The sequence below is a fragment of the Anarrhichthys ocellatus genome, unplaced genomic scaffold (assembly GCF_004355925.1).
Source record: "Anarrhichthys ocellatus isolate YVR2014 unplaced genomic scaffold, GSC_Weel_1.0 scaffold1, whole genome shotgun sequence".
Classification (NCBI taxonomy): Eukaryota; Metazoa; Chordata; class Actinopteri; order Perciformes; family Anarhichadidae; genus Anarrhichthys; species Anarrhichthys ocellatus.
Genome location: NW_022280031.1, coordinates 3,228,739 through 3,251,449, shown reverse-complemented (window position 1 = coordinate 3,251,449; position 22,711 = coordinate 3,228,739). Strand labels below are relative to the sequence as shown.

The window sequence follows — 22,711 nt, the reverse complement described above, 5'->3', positions numbered from 1 at the left end:
TTGTGTGTTGAAAGACCCCCCCCCTTGCCGACCAGCGCCCCCCCCCCCCCCCCCCCCTCCTCCTCCTCTGTCCCACAGGCGTCCAAGCATGGAGACACCACTGGATGTCCTGTCAAGAGCCGCGTCATTTGTCCATGCCAGTGAAGAAGAGAGTAAGTTTCATCAGACTTCCAGCTCCTTCTTGTGTTTGTGTGACAGCAGTTTTGCTCCCACCCTCTCTGTCTTGATGTTAAAAGGTGCCCTGTGGACAAATGATTTCAATGATTAGAGTCGCCGTTAAACATCGACGAGGTGCAACGATATGTTGAGCCGTAAGCCTCGGCCCTGTTTTCTACCGTGAGACAATGGCAGTCTTTGTGCGTTTCAAGCTTGCAGCAGCAGACACACAGGCAAATAAGACCAACCGCACTCAACTGCCATCAGCGCTGCTTTCTTTAACTTGGCCCGCTTGCTTGTGTTAACCTGCTTTCCCTAGAATCAGGGTGGGGTGGATCTATGTCTCATTATCTGTCTCCACCACCATGTTGGTGTCTTTCCGTCACAGCCTATCACTGTCTGTCTCTAACGTTATGTCCGTGTTGCTGTCGTCTTGGTAACTCTCCATCTTTCAATCTCTTCTCGGTCTCCCTGTCTCCATCTTCTTCTTCTGCCTTTTCCCTCTCTCCTCCTCTAATCATGTCTGAGGACTTGCTGGAGACCTCTCCTCAGCCAGCAGAGGGGCTGCCACTGATGATTGATCTGCACTGTTTGGAGCTGGATGTTTAGTTTGTTGTTTTTATAGTATTCCCTTCTGCAGTTTAGCAGATCGTGTGTCATGTATTTAATAATTGCTCCTAACCTAATTTGTCGCTGTAGAGGAAAAACAAGCAGGTGGATTTTTTTCATTTTCTGAATTTGTTTGTGTGTGAAGGAATTTGAAGCTGTTCAATCATCAGGGAGCATACATATTTTAAATGAAAGCCAAATAATGAATGGACTCAATTAAGAGAAATGTTATAATTTGGTAGAAGTGCAAGCTCCATCCATGTCAGTTGGAGTTTTTCAAGCCTCTTATTTAAAGACTTTTCAGAGAAGCATGCTAATTGATCAACGTAGAATATTCAGTGTCTATACACAGGAACATTTGAGATAATCACTCGTGTTCATTGGTGTACTGAGAGAAAGGGCTTCAGCTGTAACGTCTCCCATGTCACCCGGTTTGTTCCCACAATGCTTCGGCTTAAGTGAGCTTGAATATCAGCTTCCTCGCACTAGGAGCCCTCCTACCCTCCTCCCCTCCTCCCTCCTCCCCTCCTCCCTCGCTCCCCTGCAGTGTTTTTGTTTTTTTTTTCCTTTGCGCTGATGTCAGTTTTTGTTGCGGGTCGTGCATGGCCTCTTTGTTCAGAGACAATGCACTCAACCTGCTTCCACAAAGGTGCAGGAGAAATGGGTGAACCAGGCCAACATGCAGCTGAGTCATTAACCTCTGCCTACTTGTTTGCATTTATGACGAGCCTTCGCACTGCCTGTGTGCAGCACTTGATGCCAGAGCACAGAACAGGGAGAGGCTCGGGCCTGCCTTCACAACAGCCGCTCTAACTCAGGAGGACCAAGTGGGGCTCGTCAGGGCCGGTGCTGTAGTTCACAACCTCTAGACTCTAGAGCTTAAAATGAAAAGCCCTGTTCAATGTATTTAAACCACAATAAGATAACACATCTCTGTTGGAAATGAATTTCTCAGGAAATTACACAAATTTTGTCTTGATGGAAATGGAATTATGGTCCATGAATAATGTATTGGTCCGAGGTTGCTCTGCTTAGTGGAAAATATACTATAGTAATATCCCAAAATACAATTGTTGGCCGTGGCCCAGATTAATTAAGGCTGCTTGAATATGAGTGCTTATCTAAAGAAGAAAAACTGTCTATGTAAAATTTGGACTTCGTAAAACCTTTGGGTTTTTCTCTGCTTTCACACACACACACGCACGCACACACACACACGCATACAATGCTTGTGATGACAACATCCCCCCCTTACTTTTACCGCACAGTCTGATACTTTCACTAAAATCTCTTTAAAACTGTGGCGTCTAACCAACCACTATAATCCAGATGAGGAACGAGAGGACGCGATATAAATGTTTATCATTGTTATTTTTATGCACACACAGGATATAAGCATTAGCAAACTTTGTTATTTTCTAGATTGATATGCACGTAACAAATAAGTTACGTTCCCTCCACTTCTGGAACTACACATTACTTACACGCACATGCACACGCTTCAGTAAGGCTGATCCTTGCTGTCAGTGAGTTTGAAACAAGCTGCATGTGAACAACACTAATCACAGGTCTTAAACCAAATAGTCCTGACCTTGAATATACAGTAATTACTCAGGCACTGAAGAAGCGGTGAAGTAATCTGTGCCTTTTATATTTAATGGTGAATGTCGGGGGGGGAAAGCTACTTGCTGTCACCCGTCCATAGCAATTTTGGTGGCTACTTGGAAGATGTTGCAGTGCGCTCCACCCTTCCTGGAAGCAAACCTGTATATGAGATCAACCTTAAACAGTCTGGATTGCACTACAGGCCCAGCTCCAAGGACAGATTGACATAATTATTTTGTTTGTAGCTCAGTTTTTTTCTAGATTCTAGCAATTTTTTAGTGTCATTTCTCTGGTTTTAGTGTGGCTTTAGCGACATTGCCAGTCAGCAGGCTCTGTCGATGCTTGTTGGGTCTAGGACGATGGATCAAAGCCAGTCTTTTTAAAGAGGACCAGTGGTTTAGGTCCTGATTGAAGAGATGGAATATGGATATTTAGTTTCTGACAGGAACCACAACAAAAGAAGAACTTTTGTTGTGGTTGGCTGAGATCTGCACAGTGCCCTCTGATCTACTTCTGCACACGCACAGATACACACATGCTGTTCTCTGAAATCCTGCTTGTTTGTTTTCGAGAAAACACAAACGCACACTTTGACAGAATACCCCGTTCATTGTTACAGTTTCAATGGTTTGTTCAAACACCCCAGTCTTTTCCAAGCTCTTGGTGAAGGGAAGCAGTCCATTAAAACCGACCCTTCTATAATGTTCTCTCTAATTCTTGCGCTGAATATTCTGTAGATTGTCGACAAAATCATTCAAATTAAAATAAATACTAACCTTACAGTATTATATATTCTGATACAACAACATCACAAACTTCAGCAGCGAAAATCAACTGAGCTGATTCAACATCAGTAACAACAAAGAATGAATATTCTGATCTTAAATGTATCGAATTGATTGCAAAGCTGTGTTTTACTTTGTCCATTTGTTCCAGTTATTTTGTCCATTTCCAGTACAAATATCAGGTCTTGGGTTGGTTTGAGTATATCTGGTCGTTGCTTACTCGTAAATACTTGATCCCCCCCGTCTAAATCTGCTCAACGCCGTGTTGAAATTGAGCTAGATTATTTTCTTTCAGGAATAGACAGCTGGGTAATCTGATTTACCATTGATTTACTTGCTAATGTGGTATTGATCAAAATGAGGCAGAGGTGGCACCACAGCCATTATATTTTGTTTAGCCATGCTAGTGGCATTGATGAATCCTATTGACGTAGGCGATCACCTGCTATTTAATATAGTGTTATCTTTTGTTGTTGACCAATAATACTTTGTGTATAGTGGTAAAATGTTAGCATGCTAACAAGCTTAACTGAGATAGTGATGTTTGGTTAACATCATGCCTGCGTGTTAGCATTAGTCAAAGCAGCACTGTGCCTAAGTGCAGCCTTGCAGAGCCGTTAGCATGGCAGTTATTTTTACAGGAATATAAATTCACACGTGCGACAGGCGCTCAGCTCTGGCTCTGCTTATTGCAAACGACGGTTATGACTGAGCAACTGTGACTTCCATCGCTTTGATCTTCGTTTTGTTGGATGGCCTACCGAGGGCAACATGTGGACAGCGTTGTAGTGTCTGTGTTGATCTCTTTTATGTTTATTGAATAGATTTCATGAAATCTGATTTTGAATTGACAGGCGGGCGAGCTGTAATTCAATCTGGTCAATTTGATCATGGAGTCCTAGCCTGTGAGTGTCTTCAGCTGTATATAAATGAACTACTGCAAGCTTAGTTAATCATTTAAAACTTTTTTTAAGGGTGGTGTGTTAGTCCGCTCAGTAGGCGAGCAGTCGAAACTAGTCGAAGCTTGTCGATGCTCGGTGGTGTATAGACACATCAACACTGAAAGGGAAATTGGAGAGCTTGCATCACTTTGTCTAAACCTCGCTGGAGGCAAACAGTATTCTCAGTGGGAGGTTATTTGACCGAGGAGGATTCATGCTTGTGAGTGGGTTGGGTTGTCGGGTTGTTGGGTGTGTGTGTGGAGTTTTTCCAGCAAGGAGTGGGTTTGCCCTCCAGCCTGTCCATGTTTTTGACAGATATTCCTCTGTACTTCCTGTGTGATATGATACAGGTGTTAAGCAGCTAGTCATAAATGTGTAAGCATACAGATGGGGAGCAGCATACCTCCATTTCTGTAACTCATCTTCCCTGCAGAGAGCTTAAATTCAAACACATGATGTGGTCTTTGGATGTTTTAGTAACCCAGTCAGTCACATCAAAATGATCCTTTTTGCAGGACTGTTAAAGCCATAGGCTGTATACAACATGGGCAAAGTCTCCGTGACATCACCCACAGGTTTCTGAAGAGCTGTTTTGAAGCTCAAAGTCGGCGGTTCCGGCCGTCGCCATCTTGGCAGTGACAACACAGCCTAATTCCCAGCCTCTTCAAAAAATGGGCAAAGAGGTGGATCATCGATGAAGCCGAGGTGTGCCCCTGCCACTCAATTATAGATAACTTTAACATAAGATAACTTATTTTGTACCAGGCTGTAAAAATATGTATTTCTGCTGCAAAGTTGGGCATTATAACAACTTGCTTCTTTTCTCAGCACCTGAGGTTGCGGCTTTGTTAAAACCAGTACAAGCAAGTGTGAATGGGTTCAACATGTAGGGTAAATAAACAATGTTTTAGGGATAGTTCCTGGAGGACCTGCTGGTTGTTTTGGCAACCTCATGATGACAACAAAACTCTAAGCTAAGCTAAACCAAGCTAACTGCCCTCTGGCTGTTGCTCCATGTATACTCCATAGATATAAAAGTGGTATCAATCTCAGCAACTAAGCGGCCACAGTGCTACTTTTACTACTTCAATACATTTAAAAGTAGAGACTATAAATATATAACCAAATAATTAAAGCCAAGTGACCCATTCAGAAGTAATTTCCCATGTCTAGGCCCAGAGTTTGAGAAGGGACTCTTCACACAGTACATCATTTTTAGTAAAGCTAGAAACCTCCCTAATGTCCTGCACCAATGTCACTGATTCCTGAGGCGGAATCTCCAGCTCCAATTGTTTCTTAATCAATGTAAAAATGCTTTGCACCAGGCAGCTGATTGATAGATAAATAAATAATAAAAGGTAGTAATTTGACCTGTCGACAGCAGGTCCCTCCTCACCTGCGATGGTACTCCCATAGTACAGCTGTACTACAGCCCAGTGTTTTTATTCTCTTCTCAGAATCTTGGTGGTTTTACTGGAGCACCACTGATGCATTTGAAACACGTAATTAGACATGGTGCTGCTTCCACCACTGAACAAACAGCCTGGTCTCATTCCTAGGTCATTGAATACCAAATCTTTGTCACGCCCCTCAGCGTCTGATACCGACGCACCAGACACCCTTTAGTGTCTGTATGAGAAGTACCGGGCTTTCAACCAACTCCAACGTAAACCCATCCGCGGAAATATTAGACGCTCAGAGAAACTGCTGCTGCCCTCCATGATGGTAATGTCTATATCTTGACTCATATCCAATTAAAAGTTCATGGTAGAAGTCTGCAGCAAATGTAACATAGATAATACAAAGGAAATAGTTGAGGACAATGTGGACCACACTGTCATTTAGTGTCGATGTGTAGTATGCATGCTGTTTGTGTGTGTGTGTGTGTGTGTGTGTGTGTGTGAGAGTATGAGTATGCCATACAAGTTGGAAGCAGACGTGTATGCATTAAAGACTGTGTTCTATTGTCTCAAACACCACCAAGGTTTTACGGCCTATTTTACTGTCGGTGACCGTTGCCGTTTTATTGATAAATGGAGTACTATGATGTCATTAATTGTTAACAGTGTTTGAGCTATCGCCTGCTATCAGTGTGTGTGTGTGTGTGTGTGTGTGTGTGGGGGGGGGGGGGTCAACGAGTCTGCAGTAGATGACTCTTGGTTATCAGCAAAAGTTTTATGAGTGCGATAACGATGTCATTATGACTGGGTCAAAGTGATGTACAGACAACGTGCAGGGTAACGCTCGTTAAACGGTGATTTCATTGTTACATTCCTGCTCGTTTTCTCTCATAAGTGTCTAATCTTTTGTGTCACCACAGAAGACTTACAAGATGTGCGGTATTACTGTAGGAATCTTGCCCTACAATGATCCGATAGTATGGTGGACCCAAATGCAAGACACTGACAAGAGGTAGGTGAAGTTGTTGACGATTTGTCAGACCACAGTGAAGGAAGGTGGGGTGGAGTGGAAGACGGACTGCAGGCAAAAGTTCTTAAAGAAAGTATGGAAACTACTGAAGCGTGAACCCGCACAGTAACTGAGACGATGATCTGGTGAGGAGTAGGCGTAAAGCCAGACTTGATATACTGTAAAGTTGATGAGTAGATTGCAGAGAGAGGTGACGAGCTGATTGGTGGCAGGTGTCCAGGTAGACTGGGCGGAGATACGGCAGGACAGTTTTTGTAAACCATGGCTAGATGACATTTTGCACCTCAAACTTCCTCAGAGTCAAACTAATTTACTTTAACGAAGCAGTATGTCTATTCATATTTGTAGTAGTTTGTTTTTGTTTACTTGTTGCTCAGTTCCAATCAACATTCAATTTGATGTTTGTAAGAATATATTCAATTCAGCAGCAGCTTTTTTTTTTTCTTTCTGTTTTATTGTTGGTAAGTGTTTTTACAATTTGGCAAATGACAGAACATGCTCACTCTTGCTTTGTCCTGATGTGAATATAGTGAAACTGTAGCCTACATACATTAGAGCAAGGGGTTGACATTTTTGGTAAATGTATTTTACTAACTTTCTTGCAGGGAGTTAAACGAAAGAGTGATACCACTTTCATATATGTCTGTTCAATATGAACCTGTAGCCAGTGGCAAGTTAGCTTAGCTTAGCACAAAGACTGGAAACAGGGGGAAACCGCTAGCCTGGCTCCATCCTGGAGTCACTGCTGGTTGTGTGGCAACCTCTTACTGAAGACAAGTCTCCAAGAGGTCACTAAGATAGCCCAAGAAAGAATCCCTTTAATTATTAATGGTTAGTTTAAGATATGCTGGATTTTGTTGCCTTGCTAACTGCTTCCCCCGGCTTCCAGTGTTTATCCTAAGCTAAGCTAACTGGCTGATAGCTGTAGCTTCATATTGTGCCGACAGTCATGAGTGTGGTATCAATCTTCTCATCCCACTCCTGGCAAGAAAGTGAAGAAATGCAGCTCTCAAAATGTCAAATTATTGCTTTAACAAATCCAACTACTATAACAGTGTGTATGTTTAGTTTCTATAAAAAAGAATCGGGATTAGGGTTGTTAAATGCATCAGTCACTCTCGGGTCGGGTTGTCTGTGCTGCTCATTAGACAATCGTGCTTCTCAAAGCGAGCTTGGTTTGAATGTAGAATGCGTAAAAATAAATCTGTTCATTGCTTCTCATTCAAGATGAATAAAAAGCTGGTTGTGGGAAGTGACGGCTTCCCAGTCACTCCTCCTTACAATCAGTCTATCTGTTGTTGTCTTACCCTCCTCCCACATTCATATCTCTGTGCCTCCTAGATAGACTCCGCTCTGCAGTTTAACACACACACACACACACACACACTGCTTTGCTATCGTCATGGTTTATTGGGCGGCCATTCAGAATGAAGGGCCAAGGGGCCACCTTGGTCACAGGGTCAAAGGGTCACAAGGTTAAATACAATCCAACCTTGTTTTTCAAGCATTTCTGTTTTCCACTTTGACTTGTTGCTGTTTTCTTCCACATGGATATTTATATACCAGTAATCATGTTTCCCTCTTTGCTGTTTTTTTTTTTTCTTTTTTTTTCGCAACAAGTCAACAGGTTTTTGCACTTTGTCTGATTTCTAAAATAGTTTTGTGTAGCTTTTTTTTAAAATTTTTTTAATTAGATTCTCAATTTCAAAATACAGTACATAACAATCCACCCTGCCCTCCCCCGCTGGCTGTTTTATATATAAAGATAAAAGAGTGTATACAAAGATAGGTGGATATGGTCTTTTAGTCTAGATCGAGGTTGTCTGAAAAGTCATCCACCACACTGTACAGGACAAATTTTTAGCCACTACCTTAATAGATGGAGCTTCTCACTCCCACCTGTACATCAAAATACCTGAGTAAAACGTGTTCAGGGTCCTCACTTGACAAAAGTGATTGCTTGAATTTGGGGCGGCTATGGCTACTTTTCTTAAATAACTCATGCACCACTTTTGCCCTCAGTAAATTCCATGCTTGCTGGTCCCAAACCAGCTCTGCTGTCTTAGTGAGGGAACTTTTTCTCAGAGCTGTGCTGACCACACATACTTTACATGCCTCTCTTTTTGATAGCATTCACCATAGTTACTGAGAATTAAATGAAACAGGATCGCAAAGCCATTCACACAGTTAACCTTTTTCAGTGCTAAAAAAGTGTTCCTGCTGAGACAGCCTGAGCTTCAGTGAAATCAGTTGATTTGATTAATGACTCAGAGAGTTGTATTTATCCCATATGTGCAGGTATTGAGAAGGAAGAAGTTAGCACACAACATGAAAAGAGATTTAGGGTATAAATTCTCAAGGTAATTTTGTCCCATGCCATTGGACAAGGGGTCTGATATTCTGTGAACATACTCCTCTCAGAAAAGTATGTATTTGTAGTCTCGGCATCCAGAGATAAAGGTTTGTTGACGACATCTGAGCATGCCGAGGCTGTAATCCAGGCACAGATGCAGAACATGATGAACATGCTGTCCCACGTAGGATCTGTCTTAGCCAATAACCCCCTGGGGTCAGATTGTTACCACCTAATTGTTAGCATGACAAGAATGTTATCACGGGGTCCCATTGGCCTATGAAAGCATGGATCATTCTCCAATACCAGAAATAAGATCTGTTTCGTGTTATGTATTTCAAATTGCTTGATCTTCATTCAGTTATTAACAAAACAGACATTGACCAGACTCGCATTTTCATGTCAAAGTTGTACAACATCATTTTCCCAAGTTTTATTTCATGAATGTTCTGTTCAAACAGGAGTCACTGCTGCGTAGAATAAATACGTTGCGCCTTTCCTGTTGCCATACGAGACATCTGAGTCTCTGCTGTTCTGAAAAATTTTGCATCTCACAATCGAGTCCGAGTTGTGTTCCAGGCAGTTGCATACTGTGTAATAACACACAGTAGATATATAACCTCGCAAATTGCCCGAGTGTGAGAGCGCAGCCACCGTCTGCCTCGTGTTTGTTTTGTTTGTGTTGTAAACAAAATTTGGCAGGTGAGCTATAGGAGGGAGGGGGATGTGGAAAGAGATGGAGAGAGGAAAAGGGATTTGGAGGAAAGAAGAGGTTCAGGATGGACGTTTAGATATTGCATTGTGAGAGAAGAGATTTGTTAAATCGATAATGAGTGCAGATTAAAGAGCAGATAACACAACGGTGGTAAATGACAAACAGCTTCACTTTCACAAGATCACCTGTTAAGATTGTTTTCGGTGGAGTAACCTGATATTTCCTCCTCTGAGTGTTTTATTCAAACACTCCCATGAACTTTGTGCTGCTGTGTAATTTTGCCTCTGAATACGGTGAAGATAATGTAAATGTCTTCACAGAAAGATGACAATTTGGTTCTTCGTCTGGTGGCTTTTAGAAAGCAGGGACATTTAAATGTAAAATCTGATTAAACTGTCCAGGATTTGTAAAAATGTTGTCTTCAAGAAGGTTAAAGATTACCCCGAGCATCATGACTTGTAATACAGGTCTTTCCTACTCGGGTGTTTTGAAGACATTCTATATGTAACCAAACCTTTTATAGCCTCAAGGTTTGTGTAAAAGTTACAGTTATGTAACCGCCCTGATAACAAGAGCTGAGACAAGAAATTTCCGAGGGGATAAACGTCTTCAATGCATTATGTCACCATGTAAACAAAGCCTGTAATGGTGTGGTGGTATTTCAACAGAAGGAATCAAGGATTTGACCTTTGATCTCTGCCAGTGTATAAGTTGTTCTTCCACTCTGGCTTGTTAAGAATCGTGTTTATAATAAAGTTTCAGGCCAACTTGAGGAACCTACAACAACGTTTTTCCTCTTTCATTCATTCTCAACAAGCCATAAAGATAGTTTAGTTATGTAAACAAATGGAAAGACTGAATTCTAGGAAAGGAAGCAGGAAAACGTGAGGAAAAATGGAAACAAGTTGGACTTTCTTTACACTCTACACTCTACCACCATATGGTCTTTTATTTTCTCAGTGTTTGTGTCACAACAGCGGAGCGTGTTAATGAAGCATTAGAATGAATCACCACCTGGCCTGTGTGCTGTTGTTATCCAGACACACCCCGCTCCCTGGAGAGGCCCAGACCTGTTCAGAGAGAGACACACAACACCGCAGAGGATTTGGTAGGTGTGGTAGCACCTTGGCATGATAGATTAGATAAATAGATAAATAAGACATGCAGGAAGTAACGAGGATAATGACAGGGAGGCAGGAACTCTGTGCTGGAGATGAAGGGCAGTTGTATACCCACACCGCTAAATGAAACATGGGTGAATGGGTGAGTGCATTAATGGATCCTATATCCATTTCATTTTTAAACTAAATAAAACGCTGCTAATCAAGTGCTCCAGAGAAGAAATCAAACTATATTACCACGGTCCAACTCAAGCAGATTATTTTGTAAGGGCTTCAATTACGCGGATACTTTTCTAACAGCGGCTATCCCTACAGCTGCAGCCGGGCATCACAATAGATTATCTGCCCCACAGCGAGCTCTTTACCTTTTGAGTCATGCTGACGAAGGCAAGATGTGGAAACGGTGGTGAGGAAAGATTATTACCACTGCAGGCCATGTTATTTGTACCAACTTGTCCCTATGGAAGAAAGGTGGAATTTCACCAACTTGTTGTGTAACCATTAATCTCCTTAGTATACTTATTCAATCTTACAGCATGCAAGCCAGAACAAAGACACTGTGTTCAACACTGTTTCTTCCCTTTTTTTTATGTACATTTGAAGTCAAGTGTTTGTGATAGTTGCAAGACAAATGAGCACGTTGACGCAAATGCAGTCACAGGGAAACGCATTATGCGTCTGGTAACCAGCAGCAAGACTAAACTAAGCTGATGTACAGAGGTCTGGCGGACATATGGGGGCACTAGTCTGTTACTGACTGTCTTTCAGCCTCCTCTCCAGTAAAGAGAATGACTTCTTGTTTTCAACATGTTGAACATGAAGACGTTTAGTGACTAGTGCCACCTGAACCAGTTAAGCCGTCTTATCACAGTTTTGTCGTTTACACTTCCTGAAAGGTTGGGACATCGACCAATCTTCGTAAAGCCTTTGCCAATTTTATTTTGACTTCCCAGAACAAATTTGTGTATGTTCTCACGCGCAGTACAATGTGAATTGTGCAACAACTTTCAGCTTACATTTTCGATGCACTGCTTTGAGTTCAGCCCCTCTGAGTTGGTTGTAATCTGCAGCACCAACTGTAGTAGAAGCAGTCCCACTGAATGGCCTCTCTGTCTGCACTGAGCCTCGTTGTGTGTGTGAAACTGGAAACAATGGGTATCCAATGAGACAGGAGCCGTGTTCCTTAGTTCTGAGCTGCCGTTAGAGGGGGAGGACTGCAGGGGAGAGGCCTTTTGTTTATGTGCTTGTGAGTGTATGAGAGAGGAAGGGGGAGGCATTAGAGATAGGTAGGGTATAGATATGAGTGTTCGGGCACACATTCTGTCTTTGTTTGTTTTGTTGTTGTGGCCTGTGTGTAGACGAGAGACCAGGCGGGTAAAACCCTCCGTATAATTAGTCTGTTAATCCAGTTTTGAGCTGTGTTAGAAGTTCGGAGATGCATGTTTTAGTGAGACCGAGGCCAGCGAAGCAGCCACAACTTTCCCTCTTACTTTGTCCCCTTAAATGTAGTCTACAGAGCTTTTAGCCTGCATGGAGCCCATGATTGAAACCGCCTGAAACCCTTTTCTCCTGCTTTGGGTTTCTCATGATTTATTATCACTATATCTTATTCTTTCTTTGATATATTTGTTCACAGAGCTTTGGGTGCAAGACTGAATGAAGGCACGGCAATACAGAACTTTCTAAGTCACTTCAATTGCTTTGAGGAAGTATTCCATTTTTACTTCAAAGCTGGGTCTTACCTACTGAGAATGCAGTACTTTGTAAGTGTTTATTATGTTGTCTGAGCTTTTCTAACGTCTCTCATTTCCCCGGTCTGTGTGTTTTGTGGGTATGTGTCACACGGAAGCACACGCATGGAAAATGCGTGTGTGTGTACAAACCCATGCTCCAAAGCTCAGCCACACCCTGCTCATTATGTTCTCACCCAGAGGAAGCTGTCCACACAAACCGTGTAATATTCACATTATATGCATCTTTGGTGAGGCCACCTATTTCCTCTTTTCATCCCGTTTGCCTCCTGCTATATCCACATCGGTCCCCTTTATTGAAGACAGAGCCTGGGAGTAGCCTATCTTAAGCACCAGAGGGCAGGAGAGAACCACGCTGAGACTGAGGATAGTTACTGGGCCTGGGTAACTTTTCACATGTACATGGAAATTTACCCTCCACTTATAAGGCAACTATAGGCAATTTAAACACGTTTGTTGTCATTTTGCACATAGCATATATAAATCTACATTGTTTTTCCTTTTAAAATGTTTAACTTAATGTCCTTATACTCTACCAGAGGGGTAATCTTGGTATAAATATAAATCCAACCTTAATCTAATATTATATTCTGTCTCCTGACAATTAAAAAAACAAAACAATGTAGATTGAGGGAAACCACCATCTTTGTCAAAAAAAAGAAAAAAAAAGATTACAAGCAAACGTTTTCCCTTCCCTCTCTTTTCATCTAACCTTTTATTTTTCTCACCTTCACGCTCTGATGTCTTCAAATATTCGCTAAAATATTTTTTTTATATACTTCTCTGCTATCACTATATTAGTCCTGCAGGGACTCACACCCCGTGATAAAGTTATACTAATCTCCTCAGTTATCGCTTCTATATTCCTAGAGGTACTTCATGCAGCACCTCAATAACCATACCTTTTAATATTCGGTGTCAAAACTACAGCATTTGGTCTTTATTATAGGCCACTCTTTTGTTATACCTCCCTGCAAAGTCAACATGGGATGGCTGCAGCGCTTTGGGTGTCCGGATGTGTTTGGAGAGACTGATCTTGCACGTAAAACTTCCCTGATATTTGAGGCGCTCCAGGGATTTATGGAGCATGCCCAGTGCGCTCCTCTCAGCTCCAGAGCAAACCGCTGGTGCAGCGCAGGAGTCATACCGAGCATAGCCTGCGTGTCAGTGCAGTCGACTTACAGCTGGCTGTGAGGACAACTGACGCTACTCTTCTGTTGCTCTTTTATCGCCGCGATACATTTGACCCATATATTCTTTTTTTTTTTTTTTGGAAAAAGTATCCTTGGCTCGCTGTCAATACTCTTCGGGTTTAATTGTATTAAAGTGGTTTCTAGAAAACAAAAGTTGGAGGCTGGGCCTTTAGCTTTTTGACCGTCGCTTGAGAGTTGAAGAAGGAAGAAAAAAAAAAAAAAGAAAGCTGGTCTTTTTTTTTTGGGGGGGTAAAAACTCGATAAATGCTTCTAACGAAAATGGACCTGTTGAACTACCAGTACCTGGACAAAATGAACAACAACATTGGCATTCTCTGCTACGAAGGTAAAGTGAACGGTTTGGCCGGTTTGTTTTTAAAAAAAATACTCTGAGTTAACCGTTAGCGACGTGGTGGAGCGAAGTTTTCACTCAACTCACCGAAGCTTAACGTTTAGCTGTTACTTTCCACGAGCCCTGCAGAGAGAAGTTGTTGCTTTCAACACATGTTGATTAATTTAGCTTTTAACGACTTATGAATATGGAGTTAAATGAGTTACAACCCTTTCAACTGTTTGAACTTGGTGCTAACATGCTATTGGAAACATTAACTTATATTTCCCATGGAGCGTAGTTTCATCCGTTAGCAAGGTAATTGCATGGCTCTCCTCCTATGGCTGGTTCCCACTATATTACTCACGGTAGTTGCTCAGTTATTCTGAGTTTTTACTGTCTATTATTCATATCAAGCTCTTGCATTCCTAACGTTGTGATATATGTGGTAAAATGTGTGGTTTTTGCTGTATCAGGATGTGACAATATCTCGCGTATTGACACGGTGTGTGTAGTGATTTGACCCAGTTGTCTATTAGATAAGGGCTGGTATTTATCCTTCTCTTCTTCTCTTCTTTGCTCTTGTCTTTTTTTTTTTTAGCATGAGCAGTGTAGACTTTCTTATTATGTCATGAACACACAGAGCAGAAGCTCATTAGCAAAGTGACTGACTATTGGAGTAGTGTAACTCTTGTCCTGCAATCAGTGCTCCCATGTATGTAAAATATTTTTTGGGGGATTAATATAAGTTGTGTCCTCTGGTCCTGATTTCTATCACAACATGCAGAAATCAACTCCAGCACTGAAAAGAAAACAAGTCTACTCAAGTCAGCTTTTTGTCATGAACTGCAACAAATGCACAGGAGCTAGTAGTAACAAATGTTAGGATTGTTCATTACAGACTGATCAGCAGGCTTTCTTTTCATCTCCTCCCTCCCTCTCTGCTGCTGTGCCACAGTTAGCAGCTCTTCTCTACATGTAACATATCATGAACTTTTAATAGCTCTGCTATTAAGACTGTGCGACTGAAAACCAGTTTTGCAGATTTGAGGGAGGGTCACAGAGGCAGTTTGGCAGGTGGCCAAGTGCCATTTTATAGGAGCAAGTAGAAGAAACATGTTTTTTTTTTTAAGTGGTTGAGCATGTGATTAATGGTCTCTGTCAACAGAGCTGTACTGTTGTCTGTTTCACTGCTTTGTGGGGGGGGGGGGGTGTTGTGTTGCAATTCCTGTTTGACCCAAAATGATTGCTCTTTTAGGCATGTGACTTTTCAAGTTTTGAGAAAGATCATTCTTCAGTGCAGTGATGGTGCAGCAGATATGAGGGGTTGAAGTCAATCACAAGGGTTTTCTGTATTACTGCAAATCATCTTTCTCAGGTGTAATCCTGTCTTTCTCAGTGAAGTGAATTTGGGAGGATGCTACTTTTTTTTTAGTGGTGTTTCTATACTTTTATATCCTCTGGGTGTCTCTTGTAGGTGATGTGTTTGGACACAATGCTTTATTTCTACCTTAAGCTCATCGCTACATGATTAGCCCATCTACTGTATTGGTTCTTCTGTTTGTTTTTTATTGTGTGTGAGTGTTTTTTTTAGCTGACTGAGCTAAAAACTGACTCCATCACATGCCCCGCGATAAGAAAACAAAGATAAATGAAGAGGGAAAAGAGCCAACCCTGGAAAAAAAGAGTGAAAGAAAAGCCGTTCATGTTCAAACATGTCGAGCCAAGAAGGGGGTTGGATGAGCTTTGTGATATTGTGGGTGTGCTGACTTGTTGTTGTATGCATGAGCACACATACTCACAATACATTCCCCGTCAAATAAATGCTCATATATACTGGTGCTTCCTTTTGTTTTTTGAAACCTTCACACTGTTGTTATCGTCGGCATTTATTCGCAAGTGCAGTTTAGGGATGCACTGATCAAGTACTTTTGATTCGCCGATACCGAGTACCAATATGAGTACTTAATAATACCGTTACAGTTCTAAAAGTAACATTGAAAACATGTTTTAGTTTCATTAGATGTTCTTTGCTTTCTGATTTATAACAAATTCAATATACAACATGATGCTGGTGCTGACATTTTAACATTCAACATGGTGCTTTCATGATACAAACAGAGTTAGCTGTTGCTGACTTTGGGGCTAACCCCCTTCACCATGATCATCAGCTGGCTGACATGCAAGACACGGGAACTTAACTTGGGTCTCCTCACGACAAACACCCTGTGCACATACTGCACTGCTACTGTAGTGACCATGAGTCCCGTGCTTCAGCTGCTAACTGATGTGAAACGTTACGACATGAATTCAGAAAAAACATACACAACATTACCAATACTCTGTGTCCATAGTGAGTATCCATCACTTCCAATGAGTTTTATAACAAACAACCGCCACATCGTGTTAACGAAGCACAGTCAAAAACTAACGGTGACACCTGCGATTAGTGGCATGTACTTAAATAATTGGCTTTATCAAACCACCACCTAGTGCTTTGAGGCTTATTACTCTTTAACACAAATCCTCCTCTGATCAGGTCTTGTGTGTTCATACAGTTTGTGACAAAATACTAATTAGTTTGAGCATCGGGTCAATTCTTGGAATGATGTGAAATGGAATACAGCAAGCATCTAAAAGCAAGAAGCCTTTCATCGACGCCTGTTCTTCTGGGGCTGATGCGTAGACAGTCAGTTATTATAAAGACATTGATCCACACTGTGACTCTTCTTGTGCATGAATGCAAAATTGAACAACATTAAGAATCAGACATTGGTGTGTATAGGTGACAGTTGAAAGAAAGGTTGGTAGTAAATCCAGATGTGTTACTTTGGTTATGGACCCATTCTGACATTAATTTGACTGACAAAGTTAAGTTTAAAAACCAAACTGTGACTCTCAACCTTATCCTGTGTGCCCTTTAGCGCCCAGTATATCATACATTATTACATTGTTGTGACAGTAATTGACGAAGGAAGTCCATTGATATAATAATAAGACGTGCGTCATTCCAAACAATTGCTCCAATCTCACACCAGCTGATTGCTCTCATTTAATTTCAAACTATTGTATTTCCCAACCACATTATACTGTGATGTCGACTTACATATTTGAAAATGGCTGATTTTAGCCAGCTGGGTAATCGATTTGGATATATATACATATTAGAATCTGTGTAATATGCAATGTTTTCTCTTTCTCCATCAGTCCGTCTGTTCATGCGTCTCTCTCTCTCTCTCCAGCTCTCCCTTTCTGTTTCTGTAAAGCTGCTATCAGTTGTAGGCCTGCAGGGTGGGAGGGGTGCCGGGGAATGCTGACTGTTGCTTTTTGCTGCTGAGCGCTGGGAAATAAACGAGGTTGAAAACCTCCTTAAGGCCATCTACTTTTGTAAATGTCTACTCCTCTTTGTCTGTCTGTCTTGCTCTCCTTTTCTCTTGTCTGTCAGAGATCAAACCAATCTGACATCCGGTTTAAAAGTTCAGCTCACACAGACAAGAGCTTTTTTTTTTCTTTCTCTATGTCCTTTTTAAGCGTTTAAAAGCCTAAAACCTCAATGGACTTAGAAAAATACAGGCAACCCAGAGGGCCAAGTTCAGGTTACAGAGAAACTGAGCCAAAAGTAACCGAGCTGCTGCTTTGCAGAGAGAGAGAGAGAGAAGAAGAGGGTATGCTCCGACTCATCCTTTTTTAAGTACCTCAAGGGGAAACGGGAGAGAGGGAGAACATGAGAGGGAAATGAAGAGATAGAGGGGTTGACCTCTTTTTGTAATCCAATCTCATCCTGATTCCAAGCTGTTTGAAGTTCTGTCAAGAGAAACAGGCTTTGATCACATGGACCTGATGAGCTGAGAGGGCAGAGAGTGGAGTCTTACTTCTGTACTGCAGCTCTACTTCCACTGATTGTCTGCTCATTGAACAAAACAAATGACGTTTTATCGAAATATTGCAGTGTCCTTTATCTAATGAACAAATATGTATACCAGATAGAGTCCTTTCTCAGTTTGGCGTTTTGTGCTTCTACCTATTTCTACAGTTTATTTTGCCTGCTGCTGTGTGCACATGTCATTAGGTTACAATGATATGTTTACATTTTACTGTTAAAATTCTGTATTGGTGGAAGAGGCATGACTCACACAGGTTAGTTTTTTTTTTTTTTTAAAGTAAATCTATACACTCAGTTTCCAGTTCATTAGGGATCCTTAGCTAGAACTAATGCAGTCATCTCTGAATGTAGGATTCATTGCAAGGCTGCAGTAGTTTTAGACAGGAACACCTAACTGGTACCTGAGTGTACTGTTGCTCAGGCTAACTGTTGCGCAGCAGTTAGGTCTTGAGTGTTTGACTCTAAATGGCCAGATGTCCCGTTTGTTCTCAGGGATTCTCCCCTTGTTGAGCACTTCACTCCTGAACCTCTAACAAGCCGCTATGGGTCCTGGATCCTGATTGGACCATGTGGTGTCACAGTCTCCCTTCTTTTTATTGCCAGCCCTCTGTCCTGCCAAAAACAATGATGTCACCCTTGTTGCCATGGTACACTGCAGGGCTAGCAGGAACATGCTAGGGGGAGGGGGGGAGCTGCTGCTGTGTTTGGGAGGCCGTGCTCAAACTAAACATACATAGAGGTACAGTGGAGGAATAGACCACACCAGCACAAAGCCTTTTCATTGTGTGTGTGACTTAATGATACAGTTGTTTACGACCGCATGCACCCAAAAAGTCCCTGTTGTCTCTCCTCCAAAAGAACTCTGTCCACTCTAGCTTACAGGAAACTTCCTCGAGTGATTTACAACATGAATGCAGTGAACAAACAGTACAGTATTGTGCTGCTAGCAGTGTTTAAAGTATCACTTTTGTTGGGAAATAAACACCATTTATTTAGATCCTCACAATCTATGTATTACTACGTTGTGCCTTTTGGTTTATTCATGAATGCCTGTCCAAATTGTAAGTTGAGTCATTTGTAATAATAGCAGAATAAGCACAAACATTAAACATTGATGTGTGTTAATCCTCCCAATGCTTGAAGAATAACAGCATTTGTAATATTAAATTAGTTTAAAATTCAACGGGGAAAAAACACTTGGTGTTGCTAAAAAGTATGAGAGTAGTTGTGGAGAAAAGTGCCTGTAGGAATGGGTTTCTTTTACTCTGGGCTTTATGTTTTGTTTGGGGAAAGTCAGACGGATGCATGAGGTTGAAGCAGTGGAAAGTCCCCGAGCTGAGACGGAGCCAGTGGTAGTTTTCCTGATTCTCTCTTGCTCTTACTCCCACTCACCCACGGCTCTGTAGGCCTCCTGTACCGGGACAAGACTGCAGGTTAGCAGAGAGAAATAGTTCACACACCACATTTAAACGTATGCAGAAGCCATCCACAACTATTTCCTCCAAAACATTACTAAACCAGATACTCCAGTTTATGCCAGAGGTTTGCGCCTTACTCAGCAAACTGTACAAGTCAACACAAATTCAGAAGTTTGAGCAGGAACACAGCATGTATGGTAACGCTGTCATGAAGTAGTGTTTGTGGTCAGCGTGTTTAAAGTGGCAATAAAACAGTTGCCTTCTACTTGAAAATACTATAATTTTGACTAATTACCATAATTGTACACCCATGGCTAAGCACCCTTTTTTTGGAAGTGTAAGCATGTCAGTTGACAGGAACCAGTTCATACTCAGTCATGTTTTGAAATGACCAAAAGTATTCAAACTTAATTGTACTGTTGAAAGTGTTTTGATTGTGCTGGTGCTACACTTTCCATTAAGTATATCTTCCTCTACGCTTTGAACTCTAATAGAGGTTCAACATCACTAAATACTCTCTCCCCTCTTGTATCTTGTCTCCTCTTCTCAGGTGAAGCCGCTTTGAGGGGGGACCCCAGACTCCAGTCCCTGTCTCTGTCCTCTTCCTCCTCCTCCTCCTCCTCTTCGTCCTCGTCCTCCTCATCGTCCTCTTCCCTCTCCAACCACAGGACGGGTCCTCCTCCCATCAGCCCCACCAAGAGGAAGCTGAGTGGGGACCAGGGGGACAGCGACATGGACGACAACGAGCACGTTGCGAAGATGAGCCGACTGTTTGCCGCTCAGCTGTGAGTACAGAACACTGAGAAACACTTTCTAACAGACGCCATTATAGGCTCGGAAGATATGACGAGATTATCGTTCAACACAATGTTGGTTGGTCGTGATAACGGTCCTCACGTGTCCACGATAAAGGAGCGTAATCCATTATACAATGCCTGTAATTCATTTTGCAACATAACATAGCCATGGTTATGGCAACATCCCAACATCCTTAATCACTGCACCCTTCTCTTTTCTGTCTCTCACTCACTCACTCACTCACTCACTCACTCACTCACTCACTCACACACACACACACACACACTATGTGGCCATTGAAGAGGCCCCCTTGCTGCCGAGAAGCTACATACGCACTACCGCTATCGTGTATGCCAGGGTTTCTGTTGGCCATGTGTTTTGCGGGCTCCTTGCTTGTTGAAGCTGTGCACAGACAGACAGGCTTTCTCAGAAGTCCCAGTTTGGACTCCAGGGTGCTATGCCAGGTTTAGCTGGCTCCATGCTGTTCTTCTTATAGCCACACGTCTCTGGAAGCTTGGAAACTGGGACTGCACAACAGAAAGATTACTCACATCTATAAAGTTCCCACATTCCCACTTCCAGAGATTCCGGGGATTCTGGGGCACTTACTGGCTGTGAAGGGACCTGTCTCAGTTCTTCTCAGTCATGGGACTCCAGCCATTGCTATTTCTTGTGGAGGCAGGCAAGGAGATGTTAGGTGGAGCTGTGCAGTTTAAAGTAATAATAATTATATACAAGTAATATTATGAAGTCATGTTGTTTTTGCTGCCCAGTCACGTTTATGGTACTGCTTTTCTTATTATTAGCATTCTATTATATCAGATGATCTCGTGTGTTCTCAGTCTCATCTTGTGATTTGTGGTATTGGGCTATACAAATAAAATATAATTGAATTGTTTCGCAGTCCACACGGCTGTGAAATGACACAATGGAACACAGTGGATGATATGCTGGATATACTTGAAGCCCTGGATTAAGAGTGGAGCACAGTTACTGGCAGTGTGTTGTGTGGTTAAGCGTGTGTAAACACACATGTGTCGTACATACTGTCATGTGTTCACGCTTGCACAAACACCTGCTGCACATTAAGCAAATAGTTTGATTGAAATCACTGTTGAAAACCAAATTCTTCTGAGTGACAAACACTTCCCACATTTAGATTGTAAAGGTAACTTTTAAGTGACTGGTTATAAATCTATCTGCTCACTGGCCTGTGTCCGAGTACAGGGATTTATTTTTGTTTCACAGATATAACTCTCTTGACTTCTCGTGGCACAGGGGGAAGGGTCTCTGTTCCTTCATCTTGTGACCGTCTGGGCTCGCATATCAAAGGATTAGCTCGTGTGTCTTGACATTTGTGCCGAGTCATCTTGTTTTTCTGTTGTGAATGTGTCAGTGGCGGGAGAATTAACATTGTTCTCTTCAACCAGGCAGTGAATCGATCTGACCATTTGGTGTTTTATTCCGTTGTCTCCGTTATTTGTCACTCTCTGTGAGATATTTGTTTTTTTTATGCACAGTGCGGGTAACGTCTGCTTACACTGATAAGCAAAAAAGCTCCGACTCGTGTGTCCACGAGTTGGATTTTATTATGTAAGTTGCTCTGCCGTAGTACAATGGGACTTATTGTCATATCAGCTTTCGGTTAGTGTCGGAACTCCTCTAAATGCAACCACTCTGTGGAGTTACACTTCGATTTAAGACTTTTCAAACTGCTTATTGTACCATGATCATTTCCTAGAAGTAACACATAATAAGCCTCAATCCCCTTGTTTAATCTTCACTTTAATTATGACCGTGGAGTTATTTGACTCTAGGGCCTGCAGGTTAATCTCTACCCAAGAAAAGTCAATTGCTAGTTGACTTGCTGCAACTTGAAGTTAAATCCAGTGCCTTCATCAAGATATACATCTTTGAAACCCATTTCCCTTCCGGCCATCCTAGAGGTATATTTATATATTTATTGTTATCATTTAATTTGAGGTTTCTCTGAGGGCATTCTTTCCCTGGTAAAGATAGCTGCTCAGTGAAACCTGCAGTAAGTCAGCTTGAACTATTGTGTTTGTCCAAAAAACAGTGATTACACTAAAGTGGAGAGAATGATGGGTGGGTGTTACAAAACACAGTCGAGCTTAAAATAGTGAGTGTTTTATAGAAAACATTGTAGGGGACTTCACGCTCAACTCACCTTTATTTAAAATGCATGAGCTTCCTGCTTCATTCAACTCATCCGTCAATCGTAGGAATAGTGATTAAGTTTAATTTGAAAAGGATGGACTTGTTTCTTGGGGAGGGGAAGAAACTAGACAGAAAACAAGAAAATGAGCACTGTATACACACGCACGCACGCACGCACACACACACACACACACTCAATTAAAATGTCCAGAGATGGTTATCTGACACCCTTCTAGCTGTTGGATTCTGCGGGCTGCTTCTATCTGTGTAGCTTGTTTTTTTAGTTTGCACTGATTGCTCTTCTCAGTGTTGCCTATTCCTGCATGTTTAGGGGCTTTTGTGTTCATTCCTCCTCTTAAACAAAAAAACACATTTTCTCTGTTATGCTTTAGCGGCAGTTTTCCTGTGCACTGACTGCTTCGGTTGCTATATAATGTGTGTTGT

General features: G+C 41.9%; 1 protein-coding gene across 3 annotated transcripts in view; it reads left to right on the top strand.

Moving 5' to 3' along the window:
- vgll4b (vestigial-like family member 4b) overlaps positions 1 to 22,711 on the top strand; it is a 32,760-nt gene that overhangs the window by 2,057 nt on the left and 7,992 nt on the right. The window contains exons 2-3 of one of the 3 annotated variants that reach the window (XM_031849171.1): positions 79 to 152; positions 19,842 to 20,076. In XM_031849171.1, coding sequence (XP_031705031.1) covers positions 89 to 152; positions 19,842 to 20,076 — 299 coding nt within the window. In that variant the 5' untranslated portion in view covers positions 79 to 88. Of the gene's footprint in view, positions 1 to 78; positions 153 to 7,496; positions 14,006 to 19,841; positions 20,077 to 22,711 lie in introns of those variants that run through there. The other 2 variants (XM_031849162.1, XM_031849152.1) reach the window with 2 other exon arrangements.